This window comes from Engystomops pustulosus, chromosome 5, assembly GCF_040894005.1.
Source record: "Engystomops pustulosus chromosome 5, aEngPut4.maternal, whole genome shotgun sequence".
Taxonomy (NCBI): Eukaryota; Metazoa; Chordata; class Amphibia; order Anura; family Leptodactylidae; genus Engystomops; species Engystomops pustulosus.
Window position 1 is genome coordinate 3,917,824 of NC_092415.1, and position 20,489 is coordinate 3,938,312.

A 20,489-nucleotide genomic window follows, 5' to 3' on the forward strand; every position below is an offset into this window, starting at 1 on the left:
GAGATGTGACACTGCAGAGCTGTGTGGATGAGATGTGACACTATGCAGAGCTGTGTGGATGATGTGCAGCACTGTGCAGAGCTGTGTGGATGAGATGTGACACTGCAGAGCTGTGTGGATGAGATGCGACACTGCAGAGCTGTGTGGATGAGATGTGACACTGCAGAGCTGTGTGGATGAGATGTGACACTATGCAGAGCTGTGTGGATGATGTGCAGCACTGTGCAGAGCTGTGTGGATGAGATGTGACACTGCAGAGCTGTGTGGATGACATGCGACACTGCAGAGCTGTGTGGATGAGATGTGACACTGCAGAGCTGTGTGGATGAGATGTGACACTGCAGAGCTGTGTGGATGAGATGTGACACTATGCAGAGCTGTGTGGATGATGTACAGCACTGTGCAGAGCTGTGTGGATGAGATGTGACACTGCAGAGCTGTGTGGATGATGTGCAGCACTGTGCAGAGCTGTGTGGATGAGATGTGACACTGCAGAGCTGTGTGGATGAGATGTGACACTATGCAGAGCTGTGTGGATGAGATGTGACACTGCAGAGCTGTGTGGATGAGATGTGACACTGCAGAGCTGTGTGGATGAGATGTGACACTGCAGAGCTGTGTGGATGATGTGCAGTACTGTACAGAGCTGTGTGGATGAGATGTGACACTGCAGAGCTGTGTGGATGAGATGCGACACTGCAGAGCTGTGTGGATGAGATGTGACACTGCAGAGCTGTGTGGATGAGATGTGACACTGCAGAGCTGTGTGGATGAGATGTGACACTGCAGAGCTGTGTGGATGAGATGTGACACTATGCAGAGCTGTGTGGATGATGTACAGCACTGTGCAGAGCTGTGTGGATGAGATGTGACACTGCAGAGCTGTGTGGATGATGTGCAGCACTGTGCAGAGCTGTGTGGATGAGATGTGACACTGTAGAGCTGTGCGGATGAGATGTGACACTATGCAGAGCTGTGTGGATGAGATGTGACACTGCAGAGCTGTGTGGATGAGATGTGACACTGCAGAGCTGTGTGGATGAGATGTGACACTATGCAGAGCTGTGTGGATGATGTGCAGCACTGTGCAGAGCTGTGTGGATGAGATGTGACACTGCAGAGCTGTGTGGATGAGATGCGACACTGCAGAGCTGTGTGGATGAGATGTGACACTGCAGAGCTGTGTGGATGAGATGTGACACTATGCAGAGCTGTGTGGATGATGTGCAGCACTGTGCAGAGCTGTGTGGATGAGATGTGACACTGCAGAGCTGTGTGGATGAGATGCGACACTGCAGAGCTGTGTGGATGAGATGTGACACTGCAGAGCTGTGTGGATGAGATGTGACACTGCAGAGCTGTGTGGATGAGATGTGACACTATGCAGAGCTGTGTGGATGATGTACAGCACTGTGCAGAGCTGTGTGGATGAGATGTGACACTGCAGAGCTGTGTGGATGATGTGCAGCACTGTGCAGAGCTGTGTGGATGAGATGTGACACTGCAGAGCTTTGTGGATGAGATGTGACACTATGCAGAGCTGTGTGGATGAGATGTGACACTGCAGAGCTGTGTGGATGAGATGTGACACTGCAGAGCTGTGTGGATGAGATGTGACACTGCAGAGCTGTGTGGATGAGATGTGACACTGCAGAGCTGTGTGGATGAGATGTGACACTATGCAGAGCTGTGTGGATGATGTACAGCACTGTGCAGAGCTGTGTGGATGAGATGTGACACTGCAGAGCTGTGTGGATGATGTGCAGCACTGTGCAGAGCTGTGTGGATGAGATGTGACACTGCAGAGCTGTGTGGATGAGATGTGACACTATGCAGAGCTGTGTGGATGAGATGTGACACTGCAGAGCTGTGTGGATGAGATGTGACACTATGCAGAGCTGTGTGGATGAGATGTGACACTGCAGAGCTGTGTGGATGAGATGTGACACTGCAGAGCTGTGTGGATGATGTGCAGTACTGTGCAGAGCTGTGTGGATGAGATGTGACACTGCAGAGCTGTGTGGATGAGATGCGACACTGCAGAGCTGTGTGGATGAGATGTGACACTGCAGAGCTGTGTGGATGAGATGTGACACTGCAGAGCTGTGTGGATGAGATGTGACACTATGCAGAGCTGTGTGGATGATGTACAGCACTGTGCAGAGCTGTGTGGATGAGATGTGACACTGCAGAGCTGTGTGGATGATGTGCAGCACTGTGCAGAGCTGTGTGGATGAGATGTGACACTGTAGAGCTGTGCGGATGAGATGTGACACTATGCAGAGCTGTGTGGATGAGATGTGACACTGCAGAGCTGTGTGGATGAGATGTGACACTGCAGAGCTGTGTGGATGAGATGTGACACTATGCAGAGCTGTGTGGATGATGTGCAGCACTGTGCAGAGCTGTGTGGATGAGATGTGACACTGCAGAGCTGTGTGGATGAGATGCGACACTGCAGAGCTGTGTGGATGAGATGCGACACTGCAGAGCTGTGTGGATGAGATGTGACACTATGCAGAGCTGTGTGGATGATGTGCAGCACTGTGCAGAGCTGTGTGGATGAGATGTGACACTGCAGAGCTGTGTGGATGACATGCGACACTGCAGAGCTGTGTGGATGAGATGTGACACTGCAGAGCTGTGTGGATGAGATGTGACACTGCAGAGCTGTGTGGATGAGATGTGACACTATGCAGAGCTGTGTGGATGATGTACAGCACTGTGCAGAGCTGTGTGGATGAGATGTGACACTGCAGAGCTGTGTGGATGATGTGCAGCACTGTGCAGAGCTGTGTGGATGAGATGTGACACTGCAGAGCTGTGTGGATGAGATGTGACACTATGCAGAGCTGTGTGGATGAGATGTGACACTGCAGAGCTGTGTGGATGAGATGTGACACTGCAAAGCTGTGTGGATGAGATGTGACACTATGCAGAGCTGTGTGGATGATGTGCAGCACTGTGCAGAGCTGTGTGGATGAGATGTGACACTGCAGAGCTGTGTGGATGAGATGCGACACTGCAGAGCTGTGTGGATGAGATGTGACACTATGCAGAGCTGTGTGGATGATGTGCAGCACTGTGCAGAGCTGTGTGGATGATGTGCAGCACTGTGCAGAGCTGTGTGGATGAGGTGCGACACTGTACAGAGCTGTGTGGATGAGATGCGGCACTGTGCAGAGATGTGTGGATGAGATGTAGTACGGTGCAGAGCTGGGAGGATGAGATGTGACACTATGCAGAGCTGTGTGGATGATGTGCAGCACTGTGCAGAGCTGTGTGGATGAGATGTGACACTGCAGAGCTGTGTGGATGACATGCGACACTGCAGAGCTGTGTGGATGAGATGTGACACTGCAGAGCTGTGTGGATGAGATGTGACACTGCAGAGCTGTGTGGATGAGATGTGACACTATGCAGAGCTGTGTGGATGATGTACAGCACTGTGCAGAGCTGTGTGGATGAGATGTGACACTGCAGAGCTGTGTGGATGATGTGCAGCACTGTGCAGAGCTGTGTGGATGAGATGTGACACTGCAGAGCTGTGTGGATGAGATGTGACACTATGCAGAGCTGTGTGGATGAGATGTGACACTGCAGAGCTGTGTGGATGAGATGTGACACTGCAGAGCTGTGTGGATGAGATGTGACACTGCAGAGCTGTGTGGATGATGTGCAGTACTGTGCAGAGCTGTGTGGATGAGATGTGACACTGCAGAGCTGTGTGGATGAGATGCGACACTGCAGAGCTGTGTGGATGAGATGTGACACTGCAGAGCTGTGTGGATGAGATGTGACACTATGCAGAGCTGTGTGGATGATGTGCAGCACTGTGCAGAGCTGTGTGGATGAGATGTGACACTGCAGAGCTGTGTGGATGAGATGCGACACTGCAGAGCTGTGTGGATGAGATGTGACACTGCAGAGCTGTGTGGATGAGATGTGACACTGCAGAGCTGTGTGGATGAGATGTGACACTGCAGAGCTGTGTGGATGAGATGTGACACTATGCAGAGCTGTGTGGATGATGTGCAGCACTGTGCAGAGCTGTGTGGATGAGATGTGACACTGCAGAGCTGTGTGGATGAGATGTGACACTATGCAGAGCTGTGTGGATGATGTACAGCACTGTGCAGAGCTGTGTGGATGAGATGTGACACTGCAGAGCTGTGTGGATGATGTGCAGCACTGTGCAGAGCTGTGTGGATGAGATGTGACACTGTAGAGCTGTGCGGATGAGATGTGACACTATGCAGAGCTGTGTGGATGAGATGTGACACTGCAGAGCTGTGTGGATGAGATGTGACACTGCAGAGCTGTGTGGATGAGATGTGACACTATGCAGAGCTGTGTGGATGATGTGCAGCACTGTGCAGAGCTGTGTGGATGAGATGTGACACTGCAGAGCTGTGTGGATGAGATGCGACACTGCAGAGCTGTGTGGATGAGATGTGACACTGCAGAGCTGTGTGGATGAGATGTGACACTATGCAGAGCTGTGTGGATGATGTGCAGCACTGTGCAGAGCTGTGTGGATGAGATGTGACACTGCAGAGCTGTGTGGATGACATGCGACACTGCAGAGCTGTGTGGATGAGATGTGACACTGCAGAGCTGTGTGGATGAGATGTGACACTGCAGAGCTGTGTGGATGAGATGTGACACTATGCAGAGCTGTGTGGATGATGTACAGCACTGTGCAGAGCTGTGTGGATGAGATGTGACACTGCAGAGCTGTGTGGATGATGTGCAGCACTGTGCAGAGCTGTGTGGATGAGATGTGACACTGCAGAGCTGTGTGGATGAGATGTGACACTATGCAGAGCTGTGTGGATGAGATGTGACACTGCAGAGCTGTGTGGATGAGATGTGACACTGCAAAGCTGTGTGGATGAGATGTGACACTATGCAGAGCTGTGTGGATGATGTGCAGCACTGTGCAGAGCTGTGTGGATGAGATGTGACACTGCAGAGCTGTGTGGATGAGATGCGACACTGTAGAGCTGTGTGGATGAGATGTGACACTATGCAGAGCTGTGTGGATGATGTGCAGCACTGTGCAGAGCTGTGTGGATGATGTGCAGCACTGTGCAGAGCTGTGTGGATGAGGTGCGACACTGTACAGAGCTGTGTGGATGAGATGCGGCACTGTGCAGAGATGTGTGGATGAGATGTAGTACGGTGCAGAGCTGGGAGGATGAGGTGCAGCACTGTACTGAGCTGTGTGGATGATGTGTAGTACGGTGCAGAGCTGGGAGGATGAGGTGCAGCTCTGTGCAGAGCTGTGTGGATGATGTGTAGTACGGTGCAGAGCTGGGAGGATGAGGTGCAGCACTGTGCTGAGCTGTGTGGATGATGTGTAGTACGGTGCAGAGCTGGGAGGATGAGGTGCAGCACTGTGCTGAGCTGTGTGGATGATGTGTAGTACGGTGCAGAGCTGGGAGGATGAGGTGCAGCACTGTGCTGAGCTGTGTGGATGATGTGTAGTACGGTGCAGAGCTGGGAGGATGAGGTGCAGCACTGTGCTGAGCTGTGTGGATGATGTGTAGTACGGTGCAGAGCTGGGAGGATGAGGTGCAGCACTGTGCTGAGCTGTGTGGATGATGTGTAGTACGGTGCAGAGCTGGGAGGATGAGGTGCAGCACTGTGCTGAGCTGTGTGGATGATGTGTAGTACGGTGCAGAGCTGGGAGGATGAGGTGCAGCACTGTGCTGAGCTGTGTGGATGATGTGTAGTACGGTGCAGAGCTGGGAGGATGAGGTGCAGCACTGTGCTGAGCTGTGTGGATGATGTGTAGTACGGTGCAGAGCTGGGAGGATGAGGTGCAGCACTGTGCTGAGCTGTGTGGATGATGTGTAGTACGGTGCAGAGCTGGGAGGATGAGGTGCAGCTCTGTGCAGAGCTGTGTGGATGAGGGGGATAAGTTTAAACTGTATTCAGAACCATCAATGCCCAGAATTACCACTTCCCACATATACAGATGGGATACAATGGGGGTCATTTACTAAGGGCCCGATTCGCGTTTTTCCGACGTGTTACCCGAATATTTCCGATTTGCGCCGATTGTACCTGAATTGCCCCGGGATTGTGGCGCACGCGATCGGATTGTGGCGCATCGGCGCCGGCATGCGCGCGACGGAAATCGGGGGGCGTGGCCGAACGAAAACCCGACGTATTCGGAAAAACCGCCGCATTTAAAAACCGAAAAAGTGTCGCTTGGGGAGCGCTTACCTTCACCTGGTCCGAGGTGGTGCATTCCGGCGTGATGAGATGACTTTCAGCGCAGCAGCGCCACCTGGTGGACGGCGGAGGAACTACCTTCATAGATCCCGGCCGGACCCGAATCCAGAGCAGAGAACGCGCCGCTGAATGGGCCGGGTAAGTAAATTTGCCCCAATGTGACCACTTCTGTCTGGATGCTTCATTACAGGTGAGAAGTTCAACGTGGAGAAGGGAATATATATGTATGGTATGGTAAATGTTGGGGGAAGGAGGAGCATCAATAAAAATGGGTCTGATCTGCTCCCAGACAAAGAGGTGCTGCATCGCCTGGCGCCGAGCACCACACCCAATCTTATGAAAGTGATAATGGTGACTTCTCTGCATGACATATAAAGAGGATTGTCGATTTTTTTTGTTCACATGCAAATGAGTATTAGGTGCACAGTGGGTGTGGCCCTGAGGTTTCAGCATTTGAATTAATTAATAAATGCTCTTATTCACCAACAACAAGCAGAGATACTGAAAACTGTGGGCGATGGAAAGATACAGAATAATGTCCCGGGACTGGGGAGTGACAGGAATGTGGTCACATGACCCGGTGGTGACATGTGTGTCATGTGTCCCCGCACAGTCCTGGACTCTTACAGTCTTATCACATATCCTGCAGTGAGATGAGTGACAGGTACCAGAGAATCCGCGTTATATCGTGCACAGATGATAAAACTCGTCTCTTTCTTTTGTCTCGTAGTCTGAAGACCTCGGTGCCTGCGCTCAGTTCGAGAACAGTCGGAACAACAGGAACATGATGCCGAGCTCCAGTTGTGTCTTCCCAACCTTCACCTTGAGGAAGCCGTCTTCAGAGACCGACATTGAGAACTGGGCCTCCAAGCACTTCAACAAGCACACGCAGGGTCTGTTCCGGCGGAAGGTGTCCATTGCCAACATGCTGGCCTGGAGCAGCGAGTCCATCAAGAAGCCCATGATCATGACCAACGACCGCAATGTGAAGAAGGAGGCCTGCGAGATCTTCCGACTCATCCAGATGTACATGGGAGACCGCAAGTCCAAAGCCGACCAACTCAGCGTGGCCTTAGAGATCGCCACCAAGGGATGGAGCATGCAGGGACTGAGGGACGAGCTGTACATCCAGCTCTGCCGCCAGACCACGGAGAACTTCCGCTATGAAAGCCTGGCCCGGGGGTGGGAGCTAATGACCATCTGTCTGGCTTTTTTCCCACCAACTCCCAAATTTCATTCCTATTTGGAGGGATATATTTATCGGCATATGGACCCTGTGAATGATACAAAAGGTAAGACCCAATGCTGTGGTACTGGAACGTTCTACATGATAGCGACTGTGCTGGCTATGAGATAAGTGCCTGGATGTCAGGACTGGGGGGCTTTTATTTTCTTGGTTGAATATATCTATCTGAACAACAATTAGTCAGCACTTTTAATGCTTCATGTATTTTAAGTACAATATTTTTCGTACTATCAAACGCACTTTAAGACGCATCACAGATTTAGTCACCAAAAAAAAAGGAAATTTCCCTGTTGATCATACACAAGCATAACCCACACAGCTCTGCTACAAACATACACTCATACACAGCTGTGCTACAAACATACACTCACACACAGCTCTGCTACATCCATTTACTCACTCACAGCTCTGCTGCATCCCTTTACTCACACACAGATCTGCTGCATCCATTTACTCACACACAGCTCTGCTACATCCATTTACTCACTCACAGCTCTGCTGCATCCATTTACTGACACACAGCTCTGCTGCATCCCTTTACTCACACACAGCTCTGCTACAGACATACACTCACACACAGCTCTGCTGCATCCATTTACTCACACACAGCTCTGCTACATCCCTTTACGCACAAACAGCTCTGCTACATCCCTTTACTCACACACAGCTCTGCTGCATCCGTTTACTCACACACAGCTCTGCTGCATCCATTTACTCACACACAGCTCTGCTGCATCCATTTACTCACACACAGCTCTGCTACATCCCTTTACGCACAAACTGCTCTGCTACATCCCTTTACTCACACACAGCTCTGCTGCATCCGTTTACTCACACACAGATCTGCTGCATCCATTTACTCACACACAGCTCTGCTGCATCCATTTACTCACACACAGCTCTGCTGCATCCCTTTACTCACACACAGCTCTGCTGCATCCGTATACTGACAACTGATCTCCAGGACAGCGATCGGGAGGGTCTGACAGTGCTGGATCCTTCTGACCTTGGGACTATAAGAGGCAGACACCTTTTAGCCAGATTTCTACCTATTGTGGAGGTTGGATCCTGGTGCTTTTCCCATGTGAGCTGTGAATGTAAATGCTCCCATTCTGCTTAGGAAGTTGTTGTCAAACTGTGTTGTTATATATGAGGATTTGTGGATTATTTCCCATGCTGTATATGGTAGATATGTATCTATTACATATATTCTATAGCAGGTTATATATGTCCTAAACCTGTGACCCGTGGTAACCTCCCACCACTCGGCAGGGATCATGTATGAACAGTCTCAGGATCTGACACCATTCAGCCTTCTGCAGATGTGACGTCTGCTGTATAAACACCTCCCCGGGTCATGTTGTGTGTGGTGCTGGCCGGGCAGGTCCGAGGTTGTGGTCCTGTCATGTATAAGAGCATATCCCTCCAGCAGTCCATTGGCCAATCTACCAGGGCCGTGAATATGGCGTCTGAATTGTGGCTCGGATTCTGGCCGTGTCATGTGAACATAGTCTAAAACTATGGAGTGGAAACTTTTCCTGGAACTGATGAGGTTAATATATTTTGGGATCTCAGGATGACTTGTGTTGGGGTACACCTGCCCGGCTGGCACCTGGCGACACGCGGCACAATCTGCCCAGCTGCTTCCCAATGAGGCGGCACTATCCTGACACCTCCCTGCACTTCCTATAGGAACAGATGGCGGCACACACTGATGGGGGGGGGGGGCTTTACATATTATAATTACTGTTATTTTGCTATTCATCACAGTAATATGAGATCAGTCGCTGGCAGAAATGCTTAGAAGAATCGACCCAATTTTCTTCTTAAAATCTATTAACTTAAATACCAACTCCAGTAATGATGTTTTTATTATTTCATTATGTCGCTCTCGTGCCAAAATGTATCATTCCTCCAGTGTCTCCTCGTGTAGTTGATTCTTTGCAGGGAATTTCCCACGGTTGGGTCCTGTGATCTTATGGTGACCCCTGTGAATCACGTGACATCTGTTATCTCAGGTTGACAATCTCAGGCTTGTACCGACCATATAGCAAAGCATAAAGGGGCTCATTTACTTACCTGTCCGGAGGAGTTTACAAAACTGCACTGACGATAATGCGGGGAGTCACTAATATCCTGCGCCCGATATCCTGCACGTGTCACTTCCCCGCTCAGGTCCCCGGAGTTCACCTTCTTCTTCCTGGTGCATGTAAGTGCATTGTACGTGTATAATGTGCTGTGCGGGGAGTCACTAATATCGTGCGTCCGATATCCTGCACGTGTCACTTCCCCGCTCAGGTCCCCGGAGTTATTTCTCGGTGCTTTGCTCCTGGTCTCGCCTGGTCCAGGCCGCGCTGTGGTACTATGGTCCAGACTGAATAATGGTGCAGTATGTGGTATAGATCCTGATAGCTGTATCATGGGTGTATACGTGGCTCTCTAGGCTGCTGTATTATGGGTGTATACGTGGCTCTCTAGGCTGCTGTATTATGGGTGTATACGTGGCTCTCTAGGCTGCTGTATTATGGGTGTATACGTGGCTCTCTAGGCTGCTGTATTATGGGTGTATACGTGGCTCTCTAGGCTGCTGTATTATGGGTGTATACGTGGCTCTCTAGGCTGCTGTATTATGGGTGTATACGTGGCTCTCTAGGCTGCTGTATTATGGGTGTATACGTGGCTCTCTAGGCTGCTGTATTATGGGTGTATACGTGGCTCTCTAGGCTGCTGTATTATGGGTGTATACGTGGCTCTCTAGGCTGCTGTATTATGGGTGTATACGTGGCCCTCTAGGCTGCTGTATTATGGGTGTATACGTGGCTCTCTAGGCTGCTGTATTATGGGTGTATACGTGGCTCTCTAGGCTGCTGTATTATAGGTGTATACGTGGCTCTCTAGGCTGCTGTATTATGGGTGTATACGTGGCCCTCTAGGCTGCTGTATTATGGGTGTATACGTGGCCCTCTAGGCTGCTGTATTATGGGTGTATACATGGCCCTCTAGGCTGCTGTATTATGGGTGTATACATGGCCCTCTAGGCTGCTGTATTATGGGTGTATATGTGGCTCTCTAGGCTGCTGTATTATGGGTGTATACGTGGCTCTCTAGGCTGCTGTATTATGGGTGTATACGTGGCCCTCTAGGCTGCTGTATTATGGGTGTATACGTGGCCCTCTAGGCTGCTGTATTATGGGTGTATACTTGGCCCTCTAGGCTCCTGTATTATGGGTGTATACGTGGCCCTCTAGGCTGCTGTATTATGGGTGTATACGTGGCCCTCTAGGCTGCTGTATTATGAGTGTATACTTGGCTCTCTAGGCTGCTGTATTATGGGTGTATACGTGGCTCTCTAGGCTGCTGTATTATGGGTGTATACGTGTCCCTCTAGGCTGCTGTATCATGGGTGTATACGTGGGTCTCTAGGCTGCTGTATTATGGGTGTATACGTGACCCTCTAGGCTGCTGTATTATGGGTGTATACGTGGGTCTCTAGGCTGCTGTATTATGGGTGTATACGTGGCCCTCTAGGCTGCTGTATTATGGGTGTATACGTGGCTCTCTAGGCTGCTGTATTATGGGTGTATACGTGGCTCTCTAGGCTGCTGTATTATGGGTGTATACGTGGCCCTCTAGGCTGCTGTATTATGGGTGTATACGTGGCCCTCTAGGCTGCTGTATTATGGGTGTATACATGGCCCTCTAGGCTGCTGTATTATGGATGTATACGTGGCCCTCTAGGCTGCTGTATTATGGGTGTATACGTGGCCCTCTAGGCTGCTGTATTATGGGTGTATACGTGGCCCTCTAGGCTGCTGTATTATGGGTGTATACGTGGCCCTCTAGGCTGCTGTATTATGGGTGTATACGTGGCCCTCTAGGCTGCTGTATTATGGGTGTATACTTGGCTCTCTAGGCTGCTGTATTATGGGTGTATAATGTGGCTCTCTAGGCTGCTGTATTATGGGTGTATACGTGGCCCTCTAGGCTGCTGTATTATGGGTGTATACGTGGCCCTCTAGGCTGCTGTATTATGGGTGTATACGTGGCCCTCTAGGCTGCTGTATTATGGGTGTATACGTGGCCCTCTAGGCTGCTGTATTATGGGTGTATACTTGGCTCTCTAGGCTGCTGTATTATGGGTGTATACGTGGCTCTCTAGGCTGCTGTATTATGGGTGTATACGTGGCCCTCTAGGCTGCTGTATTATGGGTGTATACGTGGGTCTCTAGGCTGCTGTATTATGGGTGTATACGTGGGTCTCTAGCCTGCTGTATTATGGGTGTATACGTGGCTCTCTAGGCTGCTGTATTATAGGTGTATACGTGGCCCTCTAGGCTGCTGTATTATAGGTGTATACGTGGCCCTCTAGGCTGCTGTATTATGGGTGTATACGTGGCCCTCTAGGCTGCTGTATTATGGGTGTATACGTGGCCCTCTAGGCTGCTGTATTATGGGTGTATACGTGGCTCTCTAGGCTGCTGTATTATGGGTGTATACGTGGCCCTCTAGGCTGCTGTATTATAGGTGTATACGTGGCCCTCTAGGCTGCTGTATTATGGGTGTATACTTGGCTCTCTAGGCTGCTGTATTATGGGTGTATACATGGCTCTCTAGGCTGTTGTATTATGGGTGTATACGTGGCTCTCTAGGCTGCTGTATTATGGGTGTATACGTGGCCCTCTAGGCTGCTGTATTATGGGTGTATACGTGGCTCTCTAGGCTGCTGTATTATGGGTGTATACGTGGCCCTCTAGGCTGCTGTATTATGGGTGTATACGTGGCCCTCTAGGCTGCTGTATTATAGGTGTATACGTGGCCCTCTAGGCTGCTGTATTATGGGTGTATACGTGGCTCTCTAGGCTGCTGTATTATGGGTGTATACGTGGCCCTCTAGGCTGCTGTATTATGGGTGTATACGTGGCTCTCTAGGCTGCTGTATTATGGGTGTATACGTGGCCCTCTAGGCTGCTGTATTATAGGTGTATACGTGGCCCTCTAGGCTGCTGTATTATGGGTGTATACGTGGCCCTCTAGGCAGATCCATCATGCACACAGTAGGATAGTCCCCGGGGCACCTTCTATGCAGCCGCTGGTGGCCGATGTGAACCCTTCCTGAGGCTTTGCCATGTTTGTCTTGTCCCTTCACCTTGTTCTGTTGTGTTCATCATTTTGTTTGTTTCCCAGTGAATCGTCACATTAAGGAACTTCTGGAAAGAGCGAAGAAATCCAAAATGAGAAAGAAACCAAAGCCTTCTATTGAAGAGCATGATGGTAGGGTGACGAGCTGTGTCTGTAGTGGCTTTACCCCTCTAGAATAACCCTCCTCCTGTGTCACTTCTCTCTCCCCCTGGGCTACACTTACCAGACACCTGCTCTTAGGCCACAATTAATCCAGACGACCAGACGCCATCAAATGTCCCATCCCCCGCTCTTATGTTACCATAACCAACACAACTGTAGCCTCTAGAGGTAAGTGATCATGGTGTGAGAGGCTATGACACTACCATGTCCAGCATAGCACCTGCAATCCCTTGGTCTTCACAGCCTGATTGATGTCACACGCAGCAGGAGAAGACCTCCAGCACATTGGTCAGACTTAAAGGGCTCGTCCACTTTCAGCAATATAGTTTGTGTAATGAAAAGTTATACAATTTTACAATATACTTTCTGTTTCAAACGGTTTTTTAGATCTCTGCTTGCTGTCACGCTATAGAAAACGTATATGTTTACTTCCAAGGGATAGAAATCTGTCCACGGTCTTGTGATGGACGTGCAGGTGCATATTATTATCAGATAGCTCTGATTGAGGGCAGTGGCACACGTTAGCGCTTTGAGCCCGTTTTTAAGCAGTCAACGCATGCGTTTGGTACCGTTTTTGTTCGTTTTTTCTAATTATCAATTAAGATAATTGAGAAAAACTGTCAAAAACGGATGCGTTCTTTAACGGACTGCTTAAAAACGGACTAAAAGGGGGTTCAAAACGCCACGTGTGCCGCCACCCTAACTCTGTGATGGAAAGGTGGACAGATTTCCATCCGCTGGAAGTAAATGGATGAAGCTTTCTATAGCTGGCAGCAAGCAGAGGTACAAATAACTGAGACCTTATTAAGCCAGAAACATTTTCTTATTATATGAATACATAGTTGGAGCATATTACGGTACATCACCAATCGTCACTTGTTATTGCAAGCAGTAGTCCATCGTAGCCGGTAACCGCACGTGTCTTGGGCGTTCACGGTCTCGGTGTAGCCACCATGTCGGAGTGGATACCACTGGCTACTATGGGCTACTGCTTGCAAGATTGGTACCGTAAAATGTTCTGAGGGTTCATTCACTTGAACCCTGACTGTGTACTTATATAAAAAGAAAGAGTTTCCGGCTTAATAAGGTCTCAGTTATTTGGTGATTAGTGGGAGAAAGCGAGTCTCCCATTATGGACCTTGTTCACACCGTACTATAAGCGCAGCATCAGTATTTGGTATAGACCAGCAAGCAGAGGTCTACAAATACTGATACAGAAAATATTATGACAAAATATTATAACTTTTCCTTACACAAACAATAACAATTATTTGCTGAAAATGGACAATCCACATAACGAGGACGAGGACTGTGCTTAGAGGAAATCCCGAGAGCAGCTTCCCCAAATATCCCTCACCACTTATCTAAACTAAAGTATTGGAACACATAGGAAAGAAGCGATAATGGATGAGGGATATTTGGGGACCTCCTGACAATAGATTTCCTTTAAGTATGACCATAGTGCAGGAGGTCGTTCCCCTGTGGGTGATGGCACGCGTGGCGTTTTGAACGCGTTTTTGGGCCGTTTTTAAGCAGTCCCTCAAAAACCGCATGCGTTTTGACCAGTTTCAATTAAGATAACTGGTCAAACCTGTCAAAAATGCATGCGGTTTTTGAAGGACTGCTTAAAAACGTCCCAAAAACGCTTTCAAAACGCCACGTGTGGCATCAACCTGTGGAGCCAAGAGAAGATTATAGGCACCGGACAGACTGTCACCTTATGTCATATACATATTTACACCATCCTAATAATAATTGTGCTCAGGAGGGAGTTATCATCCCAATCCCCGAATATCGGAGGTGAGATATTTTGTTGTCATCTGGTCAATGACTATTTCTACTAATCCTCCTCTGCTCCGTCCTGTCCCTGCGTGGCCTCGCTGTCTCCTCTCCAGCTTGTCTGTCTACATCGTAATACCATGTACATTACCGGACGCAGGAGCATGCGTCCCCCTCACCAAGGATATGGATGTGGGATTAGTTTATACAAGTTTTATACCGTGATGTACTGTGGTGGTGTCTGTATGATGCAGTGGTGGTGTCTGTATGATGCAGTGGTGGTGTCTGTATGATGCAGTGGTGGTGTCTGTATGATGCAGTGGTGGTGTCTGTATGATGCAGTGGTGGTGTCTGTATGATGCAGTGGTGGTGTCTGTATGATGCAGTGGTGGCGTCTGTATGATGCAGTGGTGGTGTCTGTATGATGCAGTGGTGGTGTTTGTATGATGCAGTGGTGGTGTCTGTATGATGCAGTGGTGGTGTCTGTATGATGCAGTGGTGGTGTCTGTATGATGCAGTGGTGGTGTCTGTATGATGCAGTGGTGGTGTCTGTATGATGCAGTGGTGATGTACTGTATGATGCAGTGGTGATGTACTGTATGATGCAGTGGTGGTGTCTGTATGATGCAGTGGTGGTGTCTGTATAATGCAGTGGTGGTGTCTGTATGATGCAGTGGTGGTGTCTGTATGATGCAGTGGTGGTGTCTGTATGATGCAGTGGTGATGTACTGTATGATGCAGTGGTGGTGTCTGTATGATGCAGTGGTGATGTACTGTATGATGCAGTGGTGATGTACTGTATGATGCAGTGGTGGTGTCTGTATGATGCAGTGGTGATGTACTGTATGATGCAGTGGTGGTGTCTGTATGATGCAGTGGTGGTGTCTGTATGATGCAGTGGTGGTGTCTGTATGATGCAGTGGTGGTGTCTGTATGATGCAGTGGTGGTGTCTGTATGATGCAGTGGTGGTGTCTGTATGATGCAGTGGTGGTGTCTGTATGATGCAATGGTGGTGTCTGTATGATGCAGTGGTGGTGTCTGTATGATGCAGTGGTGGTGTCTGTATGATGCAGTGGTGGTGTCTGTATGATGCAGTGGTGGTGTCTGTATGATGCAGTGGTGGTGTCTGTATGATGCAGTGGTGGTGTCTGTATGATACAGTGGTGGCGTCTGTATGATGCAGTGGTGGCGTCTGTATGATGCAGTGGTGGCGTCTGTATGATGCAGTGGTGGCGTCTGTATGATGCAGTGGTGGCGTCTGTATGATGCAGTGGTGGTGTCTGTATAATGCAGTGGTGGTGTCTGTATGATGCAGTGGTGGTGTCTGTATGATGCAGTGGTGGTGTCTGTATGATGCAGTGGTGGCGTCTGTATGATGCAGTGGTGGCGTCTGTATGATGCAGTGGTGGCGTCTGTATGATGCAGTGGTGGCGTCTGTATGATGCAGTGGTGGCGTCTGTATGATACAGTGGTGGCGTCTGTATGATGCAGTGGTGGCGTCTGTATGATGCAGTGGTGGCGTCTGTATGATGCAGTGGTGGCGTCTGTATGATGCAGTGGTGGCGTCTGTATGATGCAGTGGTGGCGTCTGTATGATGCAGTGGTGGCGTCTGTATGATGCAGTGGTGGTGTCTGTATGATGCAGTGGTGGTGTCTGTATGATGCAGTGGTGGTGTCTGTATGATGCAGTGGTGGTGTCTGTATGATGCAGTGGTGGTGTCTGTATGATGCAGTGGTGGTGTCTGTATGATGCAGTGGTGGTGTCTGTATGATGCAGTGGTGGTGTCTGTATGATGCAGTGGTGGCGTCTGTATGATGCAGTGGTGGCGTCTGTATGATGCAGTGGTGGCGTCTGTATGATGCAGTGGTGGCGTCTGTATGATGCAGTGGTGGCGTCTGTATGATGCAGTGGTGGTGTCTGTATGATGCAGTGGTGGTGTCTGTATGATGCAGTGGTGGTGTCTGTATGATGCAGTGGTGGTGTCTGTATGATGCAGTGGTGGTGTCTGTATGATGCAGTGGTGGCGTCTGTATGATGCAGTGGTGGCGTCTGTATGATGCAGTGGTGGTGTCTGTATGATGCAGTGGTGGTGTCTGTATGATGCAGTGGTGGTGTCTGTATAATGCAGTAACACAGGATAAGAATTGTGAAGGATTTGTACATGGCTACGGCCTGTGTCAGGATCTGTCATACCTGCATGGTGCCAGGATGCGGCTGCACTGGATATTTTGGTAAATGTTTGATAGCAGATCTATCTAGTGGGGAGGTAGATAAGTGATCCTATAAGGACAGGGGGTCCAGTATACACCCGGATCTGACCCAGAATCCTTCTATGTAATACATAAGTTACACTACGCTGTGTCCCCCTGACATTACATTATGGCTGCCTCATTAGTGGCGCATGATGCACTCCCCTATGTGTGATAGGAGGACATCATTGAGGACCCTCAGCTATTCCATGTACTGTATACAAGGGGTAAATGTCATCCCCTCTGAGCTTCCATAGGCGTCAGATGAAGGTGAGTGATGATATGGTAATGCATTTAGTTGGCGTCTTGCTGGCGTCTCGGTCCTGACTAATGCTAGATAAATATAATGGGGCCGGGCTCCGCTGCCCGCTGACAGCTCGTAGTTTAGCCGAGGGTTTTATTCTTCAGAACAATTGCTTGAGACTTTGATGGGAATTGAAGACGACTTGAAGGCAGAATGAAGACTTTCTTCTTGTTTGCAGCCTCCGTGGTGCCGGGTAATATTATGGAGAAGCCTATAAAATGTATACAGTGCAGAAATGGGTCAGGTCATTAGTGGGCCAGCGCCAGAATAGATCCAAATGATGCCACCCAGTGCTCCATAACCTCAGCGCACCCTGAAGGTGTCCCCGTGACTGGCACATTGTCCCCTCCATTGGCCGCATTGTGTCAGGTGATTGCACACAATGTAACAGCAGAGGTCGCCCCTGGACTAGTAAGGTCAGTCCCTGCGATTACACCCTGCCATGTGTGACTACCCCGTAAGAAGAGACCCATCCTGGAATATGTATCTGCATATTTCCCAGGATCCCCCAGTGGAGCAGCAATGGCTGTAAGTCTCCCTGATGTGTGTCGTGGGGCAGATTCAGTTCATTAACATTTCTTCTGAATCCATTACTGGAATAAAATTGCATTATAAACTTCTGGAAAGTGAATCCCTGGGATCATTGTGTGGGAGCAGCGTCAGGAGGGACACGCGTCCTGCAGGGTGACGAGGAAATGCACATAACCCAGTAGGATAGCGCCCCCCATGGGCACTACAAGCATTGTCGCTAATGTGTTTCCACTGAGACGCACGTGATTGGACTACAGAAGATTTATGTAAGCGCAGGTTCACACTGCCGTGGTCGGTCTGTGAATCCTGAACTATGCCGTGGCCAGACCACAGATCTGGCCACAGGACTCCTTGCATCATAGTGATAAATGATGCAAGGAGTCCCTGCTAAACTGCAGCTGAGCTGTAATCATAATAACGGCACAGATCTTCTGTTTAGTCTCAAGTTTCTAAGTAAGAAATTATTATTTTTTAAATTTCCAAGCTGATGAGAAGCGCAAAGGTGGGAAAACGACTCGCAATAACTTTTCAGCGCGTTTTTGAACAAACCACATCCTAAAACGCGATGAGACGTATTGTGTGACTGCACCCCACAGCTTTGCCCTTGTTTCCAGGACGTGGTGCCCACATTATGCCCTCCTCTGACCCTCTTAGGGTCTGGCGTGGCTGCTTGTGTTTCTGATGGACACATTGATGCCTGACGGACGCCCTGCAGCCGTTATCTTGCCCTTTCTGAGGACGACCCAAGACTCGTTCGGATCAATACTATGTGTGTCTCGCTGTGTTAGAGGCTCTGAGTACAGACCTGTGTGCATTGTGCCTAAGAGGAGGATAAGGCCGATGCTAATCTCCAGCTCCCTACACGCATTCCCTACACGCGGCCCATTGTGTCTGCAGGAATAGCAGAACGTCCTCTGTGACTTTACACGACACATTTCATTGTCCAGAAAGAGAAGACTCATACTGCGCGAGGCCAAAGTGTCCTAAATATATAATCCGTATAGAACAGCGCGATGTGGAATTTAGAATAACTGAGTTTGATGCATGGAAACTATTCAGACAGCAGCACTGAAACTAGCGCAGTACAGTGTGTCCTCCTATCACTACTAGGGGGGACTGTCCTATACCATGGCCCCACATCATCACACCAGCAGGGGGCAGTGTGTCCTATCACTACTAGGGGGGACTGTCCTATACCATGGCCCCACATCATCACACCAGCAGGGGGCAGTGTGTCCTCCTATCACTACTAGGGGTGACTGTCCTATACCATGGCCCCCACATCATCACACCAGCAGGGGGCAGTGTGTCCTCCTATCACTACTAGGGGTGACTGTCCTATACCATGGCCCCCACATCATCACACCAGCAGGGGGCAGTGTGTCCTCCTATCACTACTAGGGGTGACTGTCCTATATCATGGCCCCCACATCATCACACCAGCAGGGGGCAGTGTGTCCTCCTATCACTACTAGGAGTAACTGTCCTATACCATGGCGCCCACATCATCACACCAGCAGGGGGCAGTGTGTCCTCCTATCACTACTAGGGGTGACTGTCCTATACCATGGCCCCCACATCATCACACCAGCAGGGGGCAGTGTGTCCTCCTATCACTGCTAGGGGGGACTGTCCTATACCATGGCCCCCACACATCATCACACCAGCAGGGGGCAGTGTGTCCTCCTATCACTGCTAGGGGTGACTGTCCTATACCATGGCTCCCACATCATCACACCAGCAGGGGGCAGTGTGTCCTCCTATCACTACTAGGGGTAACTGTCCTATACCATGGCCCCCACATCATCACACCAGCAGGGGGCAGTGTGTCCTCCTATCACTACTAGGGGTGACTGTCCTATACCATGGCTCCCACATCATCACACTAGCAGGGGGCAGTGTGTCCTCCTATCACTACTAGGAGTAACTGTCCTATACCATGGCCCCCACATCATCACACCAGCAGGGGGCAGTGTGTCCTCCTATCACTACTAGGGGTGACTGCTGGGGCAGTGGAGGACTCCCCGTGAGGCCCAGATTTCCATAATGAGACAGAAATGATGATTATTGTAATTTTAGTAGAATTCTTCATAATTACTATAAAGTCTGCGGCTAATCCGAGGATATTATTGTGTAGCAGAGGCCTCTGTATGCGACTATTTCCCCGGAGATTGATAAATCCGCTTGTCATTGTCCCGGGGAGTTAATCTTGTGGTAATCTGCCGCGGTGTAACACACAATCCCTGTAATCTCCCATTGTATTATAGTGGGGGATCCGATCCCGGGGTCACAGGCAGGAGGTGACGGCCGTGTGTGACCCCGAGTTCCAGTGGGGTAACTAGAAGCTGATGGGCCCCCGGTGCAAAGTCTGTCCCGGGCCCCCGACTATAATGTATGATTTATAGTAATAGTCTTCTCATATGGGAAAGTGACACCATAAGGCCCCCCTAAACCTCTTGGGTCCGTGTGCAACCGCAACCTCTGCACCCCCTAAAGTTACGCCCCTGCCTCATTCTGTCCTGAGCCCTGGCAGAAGGTCACCTCTCCCGCTGGGGATGATGACAATGATGAGGGGAATGTCTGGGTCTAGCAGCATTGTGTGTATGAGGCCTTAGCGGTACCGAGCAGCGATCTGGACTAGTGATATATGTTACGTCTCCTACAGGCAGTTATACTAAACAGCAATGTGTGAACACGGCCTAAAAATTCCCACTATTCATCACTGCTTCCCCACCGGCAGAGTATACGGCTGTGATCTAGTAATGTATATAGCGGTGTATCTGCTACATTCACACAAACGTGTTCTCTCCGTACCACAGCACAGCGGCCACACG

At 49.8% G+C, this 20,489-nt stretch overlaps 1 protein-coding gene across 50 annotated transcripts in view; it reads left to right on the forward strand.

Moving 5' to 3' along the window:
• ARHGAP39 (Rho GTPase activating protein 39) overlaps nucleotides 1-20,489 on the forward strand; it is a 169,819-nt gene that overhangs the window by 94,674 nt on the left and 54,656 nt on the right. For 49 of the 50 annotated variants that reach the window (XR_011855609.1, XR_011855620.1, XR_011855617.1 and 46 more), the window contains exons 4-5: nucleotides 6,974-7,535; nucleotides 12,674-12,760. Coding sequence is in view for 2 of the 50 variants with exons in the window: in XM_072151036.1 (XP_072007137.1) it covers nucleotides 6,974-7,535; nucleotides 12,674-12,760 (649 nt within the window). In the remaining 48 variants the exon portion in view is untranslated. The remainder of the gene's footprint in view (nucleotides 1-6,973; nucleotides 7,536-12,673; nucleotides 12,761-20,489) is intronic. The other variant, XM_072151039.1, reaches the window with a different exon arrangement.